The 14,882-nt window shown below is 37.1% G+C and overlaps 1 protein-coding gene across 2 annotated transcripts; it reads left to right on the forward strand.

The window, feature by feature from the left end:
- The first annotated feature begins 1,908 nt into the window (after window positions 1-1,908).
- On the forward strand, window positions 1,909-14,843 carry LOC129883400 (clathrin interactor EPSIN 2). Of its 2 annotated transcripts, none has more exons than XM_055958072.1 (15): window positions 1,909-1,989; window positions 2,144-2,181; window positions 3,018-3,110; window positions 3,344-3,395; window positions 4,721-4,800; window positions 4,887-4,965; window positions 5,271-5,354; window positions 5,458-5,603; window positions 6,832-7,191; window positions 7,431-7,472; window positions 7,672-7,779; window positions 7,862-8,052; window positions 10,855-11,063; window positions 13,148-14,108; window positions 14,191-14,843. In XM_055958072.1, the coding sequence occupies exons 3-15, from the start codon at window positions 3,076-3,078 to the stop codon at window positions 14,631-14,633; spliced, it is 2,790 nt and encodes a 929-aa protein (XP_055814047.1). In that variant the 5' UTR covers window positions 1,909-1,989; window positions 2,144-2,181; window positions 3,018-3,075; the 3' UTR covers window positions 14,634-14,843. The 2 variants fall into 2 exon arrangements, with proteins under 2 accessions (XP_055814047.1, XP_055814046.1); XM_055958071.1 differs by lacking the exon at window positions 1,909-1,989 and adding an exon at window positions 2,037-2,054.
- The last annotated feature ends 39 nt before the right edge of the window (window positions 14,844-14,882 follow it).

Raw genomic sequence — 14,882 nt, forward strand, 5'->3', positions numbered from 1 at the left:
AGGCATGATGAGAGAGGGCGGCTCCAACTGAAGTAAATGGAGGCGGACCACAATTTCCCAAGTAAGAGATAGAATCTCACTAATTGGAAGGAAAAGGAGGGCTTTGATTGGGAGTTCCATCATTCAGACGTACAAGACAAATGGCGAGGCAAGAAGCTTTTTTTTTTTTTTTGAATGAGAGGTTCCAAGAGGTTGGCTAATTCTTCTTTTTTTCTTCTTTGGAGGCACTTCTGATCGATTTGGAATATTTGTTCTTCAACGAAAAGCCTTCGAATTTCCGAAATCGTCGTCTTAGTTAAACCTATAGAATTCTTCCTACTACTCTCCTAACCGGTACGAAATGGTATTACTAAAGGAGGCGCTTGTCACGCGTCAATCCTGTGGTGTCACCTATTTTATTTATAAAAATTTCCAGTATTAGATTGGACTTTCAACCAAACTATACGACGCTTTATTTATTACATAGTAATGTTTTACTCCAAAAGCCAAAACAGATCATGCTGTAATCTACGAGGAGAACTAACTTTGTACTCCTATATGCTTCATCTATCTCATATTAGATGAACATCTGATTAAAAATATTTGTCCATATTACTTGATCACTTACTAAATCAAAATAGAATTAATTAATTTTTTTTCATTTTACCCCGTACAATTAATATGTTTTGAAAGTTTAAATAAATTTTGAAGATCCAAAAATTTTCTTTTTCAAGAGGCTAATTAATATAAGCAAAGGTCAAAATAGTAAAGTTGATCAATCTATTAATGATTTCTTAATTATCATGTAAAATAGAAAGTGTACATCTAATATGGGACGGAGGGAGTGCCTATTAGTATATGACTCTATTGCATTTTATTTCAATAATAACTTATACAATAAGAACCAAAAATCATTTTGACATGAATTATCCACTTATAAAATTGAATCTTTTAATTTATTGCTCGATTTCAACCTTAATTAATGAAAAATTTCCCAAAATTATCTTTTATATACTTTCTCGAACCATGAAATGTCATTTCTCTTCGCTCAAAATAAGGTTAGTCTCTTCTCACGATGCAATAGACTATAGACAAGTTTACTCCCAATTTTATAATATATATGTAGCCTTTTCACAACTCTAAGAAACTAAGGACAATTGATAAAGGTGGGCAAGTTCAAACATTAGTCAAAAATGAAAAATCATCAAATGAATTTATAAATTACTCAACCTATGTCATGTAAAGTTGTAGTTGTCCATTTAAAGGACTCAATCATGTGTAATGTTACATTTCTAGAATTGCCATTGAAATATCAAAGTATAACCTTTATCAGTTATCTAGCTACTCCTTTATTTAAGCATAAATATATTGATCCATATTTATGGGATGAACAGGGTCTTTACATACAAATATATAAAATTATTATAATGAATATATAACGAATAAACTCTATTTCATACTCAAACGTAAAACAACATCATATTAAAAAAAAATCATTTTGTTATTACTGATGGAAGCACTAGATAGAAAAATATTTTGTCATGATCATGTCCTTTTGTGAAACTCAATTCAAATTCAAATTGTAAGTCCTTCCAAATTAGGCAAATATCCTTTGTTCATACGTATATAAAAAAAGGATTTTAATTATCATTTTTCACAATGTTTTGAAGGTCGAGAAAATGTATGTCCTCTTTCGTGTAGTAACTCCTTTTTGATAATACAAATCAAAAGGTTTAGAAGAACTTGAATGGGTGAACCTTCAATTCTTGACTCTTCATTGTTGGGAATCTAAACTCCAAGTTGATCTTCTGGATTGCGCCAAATTACTCTACTTATCTCAATTATAAAACACATTGAAAAAAAATATCCTAATTCATTGAGAACACAAATAAATTCAAAAAAAAAAAAAAAGAGAAATTTTTATCTAAATTTTAATAGACAAAATTACTCAACAACATGAGCACTGATGGAAAGTAGTAAAGTAGTAGAGATTATGTAAAATAAATGGAGGTGGTATAAACTAATCGACTACAAAATTATGAAAAAATATTAATAAGAAAATCGAGGATATATTGGTAGTCTACGTGCAAAAGACTCTTTTGTTTCAAGTTACACCTCCCTCCCTTTCATTAATTCATTATCTCTCTCTCTTTTGTTGTATCAGATCTCGTATTGGGAGGAGGGTGTATCAGATTCCATCAGGTTCTAATTTTTATTTTGGTTTTTGATTCATCGTGTAATTTGTGGTTATCTTTCATTAATTCTTTGAGCATTACCAGTTTTGAATGTTTGAATTTCCCCACCATCTCCAACTTGTGAAAAACTAACAACATTGCTGATTCGAGGGAAATCCAATCCCCAAATATGGAAAATTTATAATGCTTCATTTTGTTAATGTATTTGGTCAGCAAATTTTTTAAATGGTGAAATAAGAAATTGTATGCGAACAAAGCATATAGAATATGGTTAAGGGAACTGGAAATACTGGTCATTTGATTCTTTGCTGGATTATGGAGTTTGTATCCAACTTTGGGTTTATACTTATTGATTAACCTTTTATGGGGTTTGTTTATTTTATTGTTAGCATTGCTGAAATCTAGACCTTCTCTGTGAAGGTGCACTTGTTGAAAATGGCTGCAATAATGAACAAAGTGCTACTGCCTATGACTTGATTTCCTTCTTGGATTGGTTGCCAAAAGGAAATAAGGAAAAAAAAAAAAGAAGGCAAAGTACAAGTAACATAGGATATGTTGCAACATTTTGTTCTCTCAAATATTATATATGTAATGAAGCTATGCGATGTCTTATATGTAATGTACATGTTGATTGCTGTCATTGAACTTGTCTTTATTTAGTTGATTTCTTTGTGGAATCTATGCCTCTGTTTCACTTGTAAAGATAACTTGTGCATTGAGGAGATGACTTCCAACTAGAAGATAAGTTTTCTGGGTGAAACATGATATTCAATTCTGAACCTGGTTTTAGTTGGACGACAAAGATGGTGCATGGATATATATGACTTTCTTCTGTCTCTGCAGAATCACGTGAAGGGTGCTCGTTTTTGTAGAGTACTTGGCCTGCTAAGTATACACCAAAATGAAAAAGGCCTTTGATCGAACTGTGAGGGACCTGTAAGTTTAATTAGTTCTAAAACTCTTGTATAATGTCTGTACTAATTAGCAGAATACTGTTTCTGGTAGGTCCTCCATAATATGGTACTTCTCATTTCTCTATGTCAGAATTTAGGTATAGACAAAATAATTATTATTCAACAGGTTTTTAAATTATTTATGTTTTGATTGCGCTTATTCATGTTAATTCTTTGGATTTATATGTAATTAGCTACTTTTCCCTCTTATTGCAGCAAGAGAGGGGTGAACAAAAAAGTTCTTAAGGTCCCTTCTGTAGAACAAAAAGTAAGTTATATTCCTTAACCCTTTAATTTGACTGATATATGCTTTTTCTGTGCAACTACAAAATTAGATCTACTTAAGGCAATACTGTCCGACGTAATATTGCACACCCTTAATATGGGGCTTGTTGAGGTTTATCTCTTGAAGGGAGGGGCAGAAAACATATATGTGGAGTATGTCTATTTTACTCATCATAAGAAAATGTTTTCTACATGAAACAATTGTCAAGATAAGCCTTTGAAAATGTACAAGAACTCGTGATGAATAGTGACATGTGAAAAGAAATTATAGTACAAACTTTTCTAAGTATTAAGAAAAATGTCATGTTCTTTAGTAGCCAATAATCAATTAGGTATAACCTCAAGCCTAATGAAAAACATCACAAGGTTTGCGAACCAGGCCTATTGCCTTGACATAAGCATCACACCTCGATACAAGAAGTGCTAGTTTCAAAACAGATCTTTTTAATAAGTAGTTTCAAATTTATTAAAAAGCATGCTTCTTCGTGTTAGGCATTATCTATATTTTCGTTCCATCTACGCGGTGGTTTTCTTTCACTTATGTTAGTTTGAATCTTGTAAATAGCTTTTGCAGTAGTACAACCACCACTGATCTTGCCATAGATAGTTAGTAAAATGGGAATAGGGAGAAGATGTGGGGGGTATGAATCCTGTTTGAGTTCACAAACAAACAGGTTATGTTCATAATCTCATTCCTTTTCACTAGCAGACCCTTTTATATGTTTTTATGCCCTTATGAATGAAAAATTGGCGTATCCAAGGGTGTGATCTAGTGGTCACTAAAGTGGGTGCAAACCTTTGAGATTAGAGTTTAGATCGCAGCAAAGAGAAAATCCATTTAGGTGATTTTATTAATCTGCCTAAGTTTTGATGAACAGAGTACTTGGTATTTGTGCTGGTGGGGGTAGCATTTACCTGGTGGAATAGTTGAGATTCACGCAAGCTAGCCCCCTCATACCATTGTTGTTACAGAAAAGAAGACCAATTACTCCAGAACTATGTTTTGCATTTATTTTCCTTTTATTTTGGTACTATGTATTTTTTATATTCATATGCCACAACAAACCTAACTGTGTTCGCATTTAGCTTGGTGCTGAATGAGAGCCCAAACTTTGGATCAGAGATTTGGGTAGACAAAATTCTTACTTACCTGTTGTCTTTGCCAAGCTTGTCTTATTCCAACTCTAGTTTTACTTACTGAATCTTAGCTAACTAAAGCTGACGGAAAGCGTGGAAGATATGTTGATCTTCAATTCTTCATAGTACCTTAATAATTTTCCCATCTGTTGGACTTTTTGGCATATTAAGGTGCTTGATGCGACTAGCAATGAGCCCTGGGGTCCTCATGGATCACTTCTTGCAGATATTGCCCAAGCTTCAAGAAACTAGTAAGCTTATCTGTACCAGCATCTTCATTTAATTGTACTATTCTTCTTTTTTTCTCCTACTTAAGAGCTCAACTCTAAATTTTCAGTCATGAGTATCAAATGATTATGGCTCTAATTTGGAAGCGTGTCAATGATAATGGAAAAAATTGGCGGCATGTTTACAAGGTTTGTGATACTTGATTCTATTTTGCTCCTCCTGCCCAGGTCGCATTAGATCGTCTCTGGGAAATTTTTAGATTGGCGTGATATCTCCTGAATGTGGCATTTTTTATGTTACAAAATCCTTCTGTTTTATAACAACAACAACATACCCAGTGAAATCCCACAAGTGGGGTCTAGAGAGGCTGTTTCCAAAAGACCCTCGGCCAAGACATAAATCCTTCTATTTTATACCAAGACATAAATATGCACATTATTGTTTTGCTTGCTTTGTTATATGTAGTCTAATAAATACTGATGGTTAATTTCAGGCTTTAGTTGTTTTGGATTACTTAGTAGCCAGTGGGTCTGAGCGTGTCATAGATGAAATAAGGGAACATGCATACCAAATATCTGTAAGTGTCTTCTTTGTTTTGATATACGAGTATGGTGACATAATCTGCAATTTTAGTATCTGGGAAAAATGGTTAATTTTGTTTTCTCTGGTCTTTATCACAGACGTTATCTGATTTTCAATACATCGACTCCAGTGGAAAAGATCAGGGAAGTAATGTTAGAAAGAAATCTCAGAGTCTTGTTGTTCTTGTCAATGATAAGGAGAGGATACTAGAAGTCCGCCGAAAGGCAGCTACCAACAGGGACAAGTGAGTCTACTTCAATCTGCACTACATTCATATTTGTTCCTTGTACACTGGTGACATGTAATTATCCCCAGTTACTCCTAATTGCACCCCCTACCCTCCTCCACATATGCACAGACAAAAATAAAGAAGAAAAAAATTAAAGAAATTGATTGCTACCATTATGTCTCTATATTTAGTCGTTGTTCTGTATTCTTGTGTTCACTGATATCTACATTTCCTGTAATCGTAATCTTAGTAAAATGTGATGCGAATATAAGCTTTTTGAGATCTTGTATTTCCAGATAAAATGTGATTAAAACATAAGCTTTTCTCTAACCTGTTATTTTCCGGATGGAAATTGTTCATCTACATTTTGTGGATGCTTGAACTTCTTTCTGGTTGCCATTGAAAAGTTCAAGTGAGAGTGTCAGTGAGACATAGTCTGGACTCCAAAAGATTCTTCTAAAAAGAAATATTAACGGTGGTGTTTGAGCAAAAGCACACCTCGACTCCGAAAGATTGTTAACAGTGTTGTAGTACCTCCATCAAATTTTAGTAAATTCATTTCAAGAATTATGTGATTCTGAGGTGCCAGTGATAGTTACTTGTACTAGAATTGCTTCAGAGCAATTTCAATAATACTTCTTTCACAAAATATGAACTTGCCTCTTCAGACTGACTTGGTCACCAGTGGACATCCATTGAATAATCATTTGACTGGGGCTATTTCACTTGCACCAACTTCTTTGTTGTATGGGAAGAAAACACTCTATTGATCTGTTTGTCTCTCTCTTCATAACAAAACCTATCTTTTGTCCTTCTGTACTAGTTTGTAGTTCTGGTAAGCTCTGATGATGATCAGCATCGATAGATTCAACACTATTACTAAAATGCAAAACACAAAGGTGGAAAGTACAAACATCAGCTAATCGAAGAACTTGTTTTATTGTATACTCGACTCTTTGAAGCATTAAATCTTTTCTAATCCGTTTGATGTACGGTTAGTTGAAGAGCAGCTTTTCTCATTGAAGAAATATAATCTTTTTATTAATTTGAAGACGAAAAAGAAAATTTAACTGATGGTGCGACAACATTCTGATGGAAAATTTATAACTGAAATGAATGATAAGATTTAAGCTGAAGGTATGACTACATTCTTAAAAGGCAAGTTTTGCCAAATTTATGTTCTTTTTTGTTGGTAGTCCTTACAATGGCAAGCTATCTTAAAATTTTTTCATCATCTTGATAGATTCCACACATCAATGGGTGATATGCATCGACCTGGTTCATATTCAAGTTCAGGAGGGTATGGTGACAGATATGAAGAGGATCGTTATGGAGGCAGAGATGAAGAGAGAAATGGATATGGGAGAGAAAAAGAATGGGGTTATGGGGATGAGGACAAATATGGCAGGTATGGTGATACATACAGCCGTGATGGGGATCGCTATGGTAGAGGTTATGATGACCACAGCCAAGATGGAAACAGGGATGATGATCATCGTGGAAGAAGTCAGAGTGTAGATGACTACAGTAATGGCTTAAGAAGTAGAAGCTCTGACAGAAACAGGGATCGTGCTTATGATGATGATGGTCAATACTCTTCTAGGTTTGTCTTCTCACCTTTTCATAAATAGTCTTCGAAGGCATAGTTTGTTATGACGTAGTGTAAGTTTCAAATTCTGATAGAAAACTGAATAGGTTCTTTTCTAGCACCATATTTTATTCCTGCCGTTATTCTGAATTTTGATTTGCAGTTTCCATCAATTCAGTAATATTCTGACCTTCTTCACTAGTACTAATGCATTACTTTAATCTTCATGGTTGACTATTACCTTTTACCAATAGAGGAAGTGGTGCAAGGGCTGAGGATCGCTCTCAAGATGGAAGGTGATATTATTGACTCCTTTTAGTTTTTTCTTAATTTCTGTTATTAGACATTGTATGTGGTTTCGCTCTTGTATGAAGTATACCTTATTTATATAATGTGTATATGTAGCATTAGATGACATGTACACACACATATAAAACATTGGACTAATTAGGGAATTGTTAACCTTTATGACAAAATTTACACGCTCAATTTCAGTGTTAACGGTATGCAGCATGAGAGAAGGTTTTCTGAACAAAACCTTGATCTACCTCCCAGTTATGAGGAAGCTATTGGTGCATCACAAAGCCCCACACATAGTGAGAGGTAATAGTTGTGTGCAAAGATTCTTAACCCGACTTTCATTTCCTGCAAATTCTGTATTGATCTTTATTTTTCATTGTAAAAGGAATGTGGAAACAGCTTCAGCATCTGCTCCTAAAGCTTCCTCACCTCATGTTGGAAGTCCAAACCAAGCAACCACCCCTACTCCTGCACCAGCTGCTGCCTCATTGTCCACTCCAGTTCCAGCTACTGCTTCACCAGAGAACAAGGATATTGAGAGCTTTGATGAATTTGATCCTCGGGCTTCTTTTTCAGGTAAATGGACCTACTTTGACGATCAGCAGGCAAATTATACTTATAATCTGTTTGGCTAACCTCCTGAAAGGCCAAAAATGTTGTTGTTCTTAAAAGCATTTATTTTTTCACCAAAAGCTTGACCAAACACCTTCATTCCCGAAAGTAAGTGCTCTTTTTTAGCTATAACAACAACAACCCAGTGAAATCCCACAACATGGGGTCTGGGGAGGGTAGAATGTACGCAGACCTTACTCCTACCAAGGTAGGACGGCTGTTTCCTGGAGACCCTCGGCTTAGTAAAAGCATAAATGCATAAAAAATGTTAGATAAGAATAGAAAATTAAAAGCTTTATGAGAAAAACAACAAACAAATAACGAATAGATAACAAATAAATACAAATAAATAAATACTAATAACAAATAACGATTAAATAAATAATGAAAGCGTCACAGGTAAAATTGAGTAATCAAAGCATAGAAAGTAATAAATAATAACAGAAATAACAGAAATCAGAAGTCAAAGCGCAAGAGATCGTAATGCACTACTACACCTATGAATAGAGAAGAATAACGAGACTATGAACTAGCCTTCTACCCTAATGTGGGTCCTCCACATCCTCCTATCTAAGGTCATGTCCTCCGTAAGCTGTAACTGCTCCATGTCCTGTCTAATCACCTCTCCCCAATACTTCTTCGGCCTACCCCTACCTCTTCTGTAACCATCCATGGCCAGCCTCTCACACCTCCGCACTGGGGCATCTGTGTCTCTCCTCTTCACATGTCCATACCATCTCAGTCGTATTTCCCGCATCTTGTCTTCCACCGAGGCCACTCCTACCTTGTCCCGAATAGCCTCATTTCTAATCCTGTCGCTCCTGGTGTGCCCACACATCCATCTCAGCATTCTCATCTCAGCAACTTTCATCTTTTGAATGTGAGAAGTCTTAACTGGCCAACACTCCGCCCCATACAGCATAGCCGGTCTAACCACCACTTTGTAGAACTTGCCCTTAAGTTTTGGTGGCACATTCTTGTCACATAGCACTCCGGAAGCGAGCCTCCATTTCATCCACCCTACCCCAATACGATGTGTGACATCATCGTCAATCTCTCCGCTGCCTTGCATGATAGACCCAAGATACTTGCAACTACTTCTCTTTTGGATAGCCTGAGCACCAAGCCTAACTTCAACGTCAACCTCCTGAGGTGTCTCACTGAACTTGCACTCTAAGTACTCTGTCTTTGTCCTACTCAACTTAAACCCTTTAGACTCCAAGGTATGTCTCCAATCCTCCAGCTTAGCGTTAACTCCGCGGCGAGTCTCATCGATCAGGACTATGTCATCCGCGAAAAGCATACACCATGGCACCGCACCTTGAATTTGTCGCGTCAATCCATCTATCACCAAGGCAAATAAAAAAGGACTAAGAGCTGATCCTTGATGCAACCCCATCACCACTGGGAAGTGCTCTAAGTCCCCTCCTACTGTCCTTACCCTGGTTTTGGCTCCCTCGTACATGTCCTTGATCACCCTAATGTATGCCATAGGTACACCTTTAGCCTTCAAACATGTCCATAGTATTTCTCTTGGGACTTTATCATAAGCCTTTTCTAGGTCGATGAATACCATATGCAAGTCCCTTTTTTTTAGCTGAGGCTGAAAAAAAATTATCTTCTCCCAAAAATAAGTGCTTTTGATTTTTTAGGACAAGATTACCCATATCATATTTTTTTACCAAATTAAAAGTAGTATTATCTTCCTTTTTCATAATTTGACATCCAAAACACTTTTTGAAATATTGGCCAAACACAAATTACTAACAAAATCATTTCTCAAATGATTTAGTCAAACACAAACTGCAATCCCAAAGCACTTCTAATAAGAAGTAAATCTCAAAATAAGTTGATTTCTGCAGCTTGGCCAAACATGCTATTAATGCTCAAGTATATCAGTGTAGTAAAACACTTTGGAAAGGTGTTTTCTGGCAATGAAGACCTACTAGTTTGCTGTTGTCTTCACTAGCCGGGACTTTCATAGTGCAATCCTTAGTTGTGTCGGTAATCTACTTATCTGTCAATGGAAGGTGTTACTCAAGCGTGTCACACAATTAAGGTTATTTTACTGTGATTGGGGTTGATGATAAGGACCCAATTCTTTGAAGGTTTATGGTTTCGTCACTAGTGGTAGAAACTGCTGAATGTGAAAATATACTTTGCACATGTTAGGTAAAGTTGGAAATCATTCTATGGAGTACAACTAAATTAAACAGAAAATTCTGAGCAAAATATATATGCTGATATAGATATACTCCTTTGGTTTTAATAAGCACGAAAACATTCACTTTTTGTCTTCATAAACAATGATGAGTTTCTCAAGAAGAGAATTTTGCAATTTAAGATGGCCAGTTTACCAGAAAGGGAACTTCTGTGATTCACTTCTTTTATGAATCACTTCTCACTCAAACAACCGTCTGCTCCCTTACTATAAGATTAAAAAGTATCTTGTGACCCCACATTGTCCTGCTTTTTTCACTTATAAAAAGGTGTACGATCACATGTAGACTTCTTTGTTTGACATTTGGGATAATAAAGTAAGGGGCAATTCAGAGATTGATGATATAAGTTGAAGCTTATATACGGAATTCGGATTTCTTCATATGTTTGATTTGTCATATTTATAAGTAAATCTTCATTGATAGGTCATTTTCCATGTCACATTGGAATATTTGATACTTATATTTGCTATATTTTTCCTATTATTGCACATCACAACACGTGTTAATTTTTCTGAGCTAATAATTTATGTTACTGTCTGAGCAGTGGCCAGGGCTCAATCAAATGGTGCTATTCCAACTACTTCCATTGGCACTGAAGTGGATATACTTGGCTCCTTATCTGAGCCATTTTATCCTAATTCATTAGTCCTTGCATCAGCAACTACAACCACCTCTGAGGTTAATGCTTCTAGGACTACTGTTTCTGAACCCTTGTTTGGTGGAGCATCACCGGCATCTTCTGTCACGAACCAGGTTGGCTTTACTTCGTATATATGTTTATTTTGTACTTCAGTTATATGCCCTCCTTATCCTAATAGTCCTGCAGATTTGGTTGGAACATGAGACTAATTCGCCTTTTAGTTAAGTGCAGCCCCATCATGGTTGGGGAGTGTTTTGAGTCACTTCCCACTGTTCTTATCCGAGTCTTGGCTCCGTCGAACAAAAATCATATGCAAACTTCAACAATCAAAATCTAAAAATGAACAGAAGAGGAATTGTACCATTATTTTTTAATAAAGGTACCATTAGAGGAGGAATTGTACCATTATAGGAGCTGCTTTAAAGAGTATAAGCCTACAGAGAGCCGAAGCAGTCCCAAACAACAATATGAAGCAGCAAACAACTAAGTTTCATTGTTAAATGGATTATCTATGAAGAATTTTGGGTTTAGAATAGTTGGAGAGAGATGTGAAGACACGAGAATATGGATTAATTAATGATTTCTTCCGTAGCCTCTTTTAACAAGAAGATAATAATTTTTTTGAGAAGATTATCAAGAAGATAATAATTGAGCCAAAAATAACACAAATAACCTCTCATTGAACAGTAATTTTAAAGGCAACTTGTAGTAGATGTGCATCAGGGGGCAGAGGACATATAAATTTCCCTGAAGCAGACAGGAGTGGTGTGGTTGAGGCGTACATCTTGGAGGTAAGGGTCACTCTTTTTTCACCTATCACTTGGGGCGACAGTAGAGTCTTCTGTAATTACTTTTTAGTATACCCAGCCTAAAGTTACTGATTCCCACCAAATAGATCCTAACTTTCGTCTAGATGTCTGAAAAGCCCTCTCTCTACCTAGTATCTAAACAGTTTTATTAGTCAAAACTGAATCTATTTGTGCAATGAGTTTAAACTGTATTTTGAAAAATGCTATATACAATGCAATCTGATGCTTGGAAACCAAAATTTGGAAAGGAGAAATTTTCTGTTCTCTTTTTTGGTAGTGTCTTTTTTTACGAGCTCCACCTTATTGTTTTTTATAGGCAAGGCAAATTTTCCTCTTTTTTTTGGCAAAAGAGGAAGCAAGGTATTTCCACCCCTACACATCAACCCCATAATATCTAGCAAGTAATCAATTGTACAGCCCCACATTTCGAAAGAAAAGTAGAAGATGCCCTCTGTGATCACCCTAAAACTGTGTTACCTGTACAAAATCAGTAGAACATGAACCAGCACTAGGAGCAATAATTTCTCCTTTTTCCTTATATTTTGTATTAAGATGATTGGTGTTTGTTTGAAATATCTTCCATGCCGGAGCAATTTTCACCTTATTATCTGTTCTAGTTTCTGGTATTTTCCATTTTCTTTTTCCTCTTCTTACTCATAATATATTCTTCCTCCAAAACTTTTTCCGGTAATCTCTTCTTACTTTGATTATCATATGGTTTATCTTCTGAAACTACAGAGTGGATAATTTATATTACTCTCCCTCCAGCCTACGGAAACAACCTCTCTACCTCCACGAGGTAGTGGTAAGGTTTGTGTACACTCTACCCTCCCCAGACTCTACTTAGTGGTATTTCACTAGGTATGTTGTTGTTGTTGTCCCTCCAGCCTATTTTATGCTTTTGGTTTTGATACCATTTGCATGGATGCTTATTGACAAAATTTTAACCACTTGTGGCTTTATCTGTGAGTGCGGGAGAACACAAGGACAAGAGGCTAGAAGAGTAGATGAGCCAAAAACCCAGTGCTCACAAAGAGGACTATAAAAGGGCAGCCCGGTGCACTAAAGCTCCCGCTATGCGCGGGGTCCGGGGAAGGACCTGACCACAAGGGTCTATTGTACCCAGCCTTACCTTGCATTTCTGTCAGAGGCTGTTTCCAAGGCTTGAACCAGTGACCTCGTGGTCACATGGCAGCAACTTTACCAGTTACTCCAAGGAAATTGAAGATCCTAAACATATATGCCTATATCATATTACACACCAGTATTTTAATCAAGTGTTTTTTTAATCAACTAATAAGACTTTGTTAACAAAGGGCATAAACACCCGCATACCAGAAGTTTAATCAAGTGTTGTCATTTACTCACTGACTGCACATTTCTTGCAGATGTTTGAGGAACCTTTTGGTGATGGTCCTTTCAAAGCTGTACCAACCTTAGACACAGTGCAAATTCAGCCGCAGAACATTTCTCCTCCATCTTTCCTTCCTAACTCAAATCAAAGCCCTGAACTGCCAGTCCCTCAGAGTGCTGAGGTCCCGAGTATAACATATACAGCACCCAGTTATGCTCATCAGGAGCTATCCACATCCAACCATGATGTTGATATATTGGCTGATATTCTCCTGCCTTCTGCTCCCTCACCTTCTCTGCATCCCTCTAGTGACCATGCAATTCCAAGTGTCCCATTTACAGCGCAGACAGGTTTTCCATCTTACAGTGGGATAGCTGCACAACCAACAGGTTATGCAGCTACCCATGTTCAGGATGCTTCACTAACAGGTTTTGCAGCTCAACCTGGTTTACAGTTACCACAAACAAGTTTTCCTATCCATGGGCAACCTTTATCTCAGATTGGGTTTTCTGGTCAAACGAGCAATTCTCCACCTTTTGGTGGTTATTCAGTTCAACCTGGCCAAACACCGGAGACAAGTTTTGGTCCGCAAAGTGGTCAATCTGCACCTCTTAATGGCTTCCCATCTTCATCGGGTTCCTTTTCCCACCCTGGAATTCAGGTCACTGCTGGTCAGTCTCTGCAGACCAATGCTAACTTTGGAGGTTACAACTCAGGATTGGGAGATACAGGTTCAGTTAGTAGGCAAATGGGTCAAATTCCTGCTGGACCATCTTTCCTTATGCAGGCAGCTACTGCATCCCATATGTCTACACAAATGAATCTTCAATATTCACCAAATCAAACAAATAATGTGTCAATGCCCCCACAGTCTACTCCAGTTTCAACAGCTCTCGTCATCAGCAACCAACCAGCCAAAGACAAATTTGAGACAAAATCTACCGTGTGGGCGGATACACTGAGCCGTGGATTGGTCAATTTGAACATTTCTGGATGTAGGTTCTCGTGCTTTTGCCTCTCCGAATATCTTTTGTTTTTTCTTTCATAGTCATAACGTTGCAGTTTTTGATATGCCAGCTAAAACAAATCCTTTAGCTGATATTGGAGTTGATTTTGATGCTATTAACCGCAAGGAGAAGAGGATGGAGAAACCTAGTACAACCCCTGTGACATCAACTGTTACAATGGGCAAAGCAATGGGTTCTGGTTCTGGTATTGGCCGTGCTGGTGCAGGTGCTCTAAGGCCTTCGTCAAATCCAATGGCAGGGGCTGGCATGGGTATGGGTATGGGTGCTGGTGCTCCTGGAGCAAGTGCTATGGGAGTATATGGAGTAAACCAGACTATGGGCATGGGAATGGGGATGGGGATGGCTAGACCAATGCACATGGGAATGGGGCAAGGAGTACAGATGCAACAGCCAACTGGATTTCCCCCTGGATCTACCATACCAGGAGGCTACAATCCCATGATGGGTGCAGGTAACTATGGACATCAATCATTCGGTGGTGGATACCAATGAGCTTAAGCCTGTGAATTCGGGAACTAAAGAATGGTAGAAAACCATTCTGTTTTTGATAATGTCCAGATTGTATTCTAGTGAATAGCGGCCTGTTGAGGTCACCATCTGTTGTAGAGTCTATACTTTTGGGTAATTCATGTAGCATTTGCAATCTTAATTCCTTCTTTCAGGGTTGCTGTTTCATTACCAATGTCCCCTATTTGGGTCAGAGAGAGATGACTTGCAAATTTTTTTTAGCTGCTGTGTACA

The sequence above is a fragment of the Solanum dulcamara genome, chromosome 3 (assembly GCF_947179165.1).
Source record: "Solanum dulcamara chromosome 3, daSolDulc1.2, whole genome shotgun sequence".
Taxonomy (NCBI): Eukaryota; Viridiplantae; Streptophyta; class Magnoliopsida; order Solanales; family Solanaceae; genus Solanum; species Solanum dulcamara.

Bases quoted from the DNA above. Each gene is read 5' to 3' on its own strand.
- LOC129883400 (XM_055958072.1), top strand. From the start codon at position 3,076: ATGAAAAAGGCCTTTGATCGAACTGTGAGGGACCT. The intron at 5,355-5,457 runs GTAAGTGTCTTC...TCTTTATCACAG, and splicing joins AACATGCATACCAAATATCT to ACGTTATCTGATTTTCAATA. The intron at 8,053-10,854 runs GTAAATGGACCT...CTGTCTGAGCAG, and splicing joins TCCTCGGGCTTCTTTTTCAG to TGGCCAGGGCTCAATCAAAT.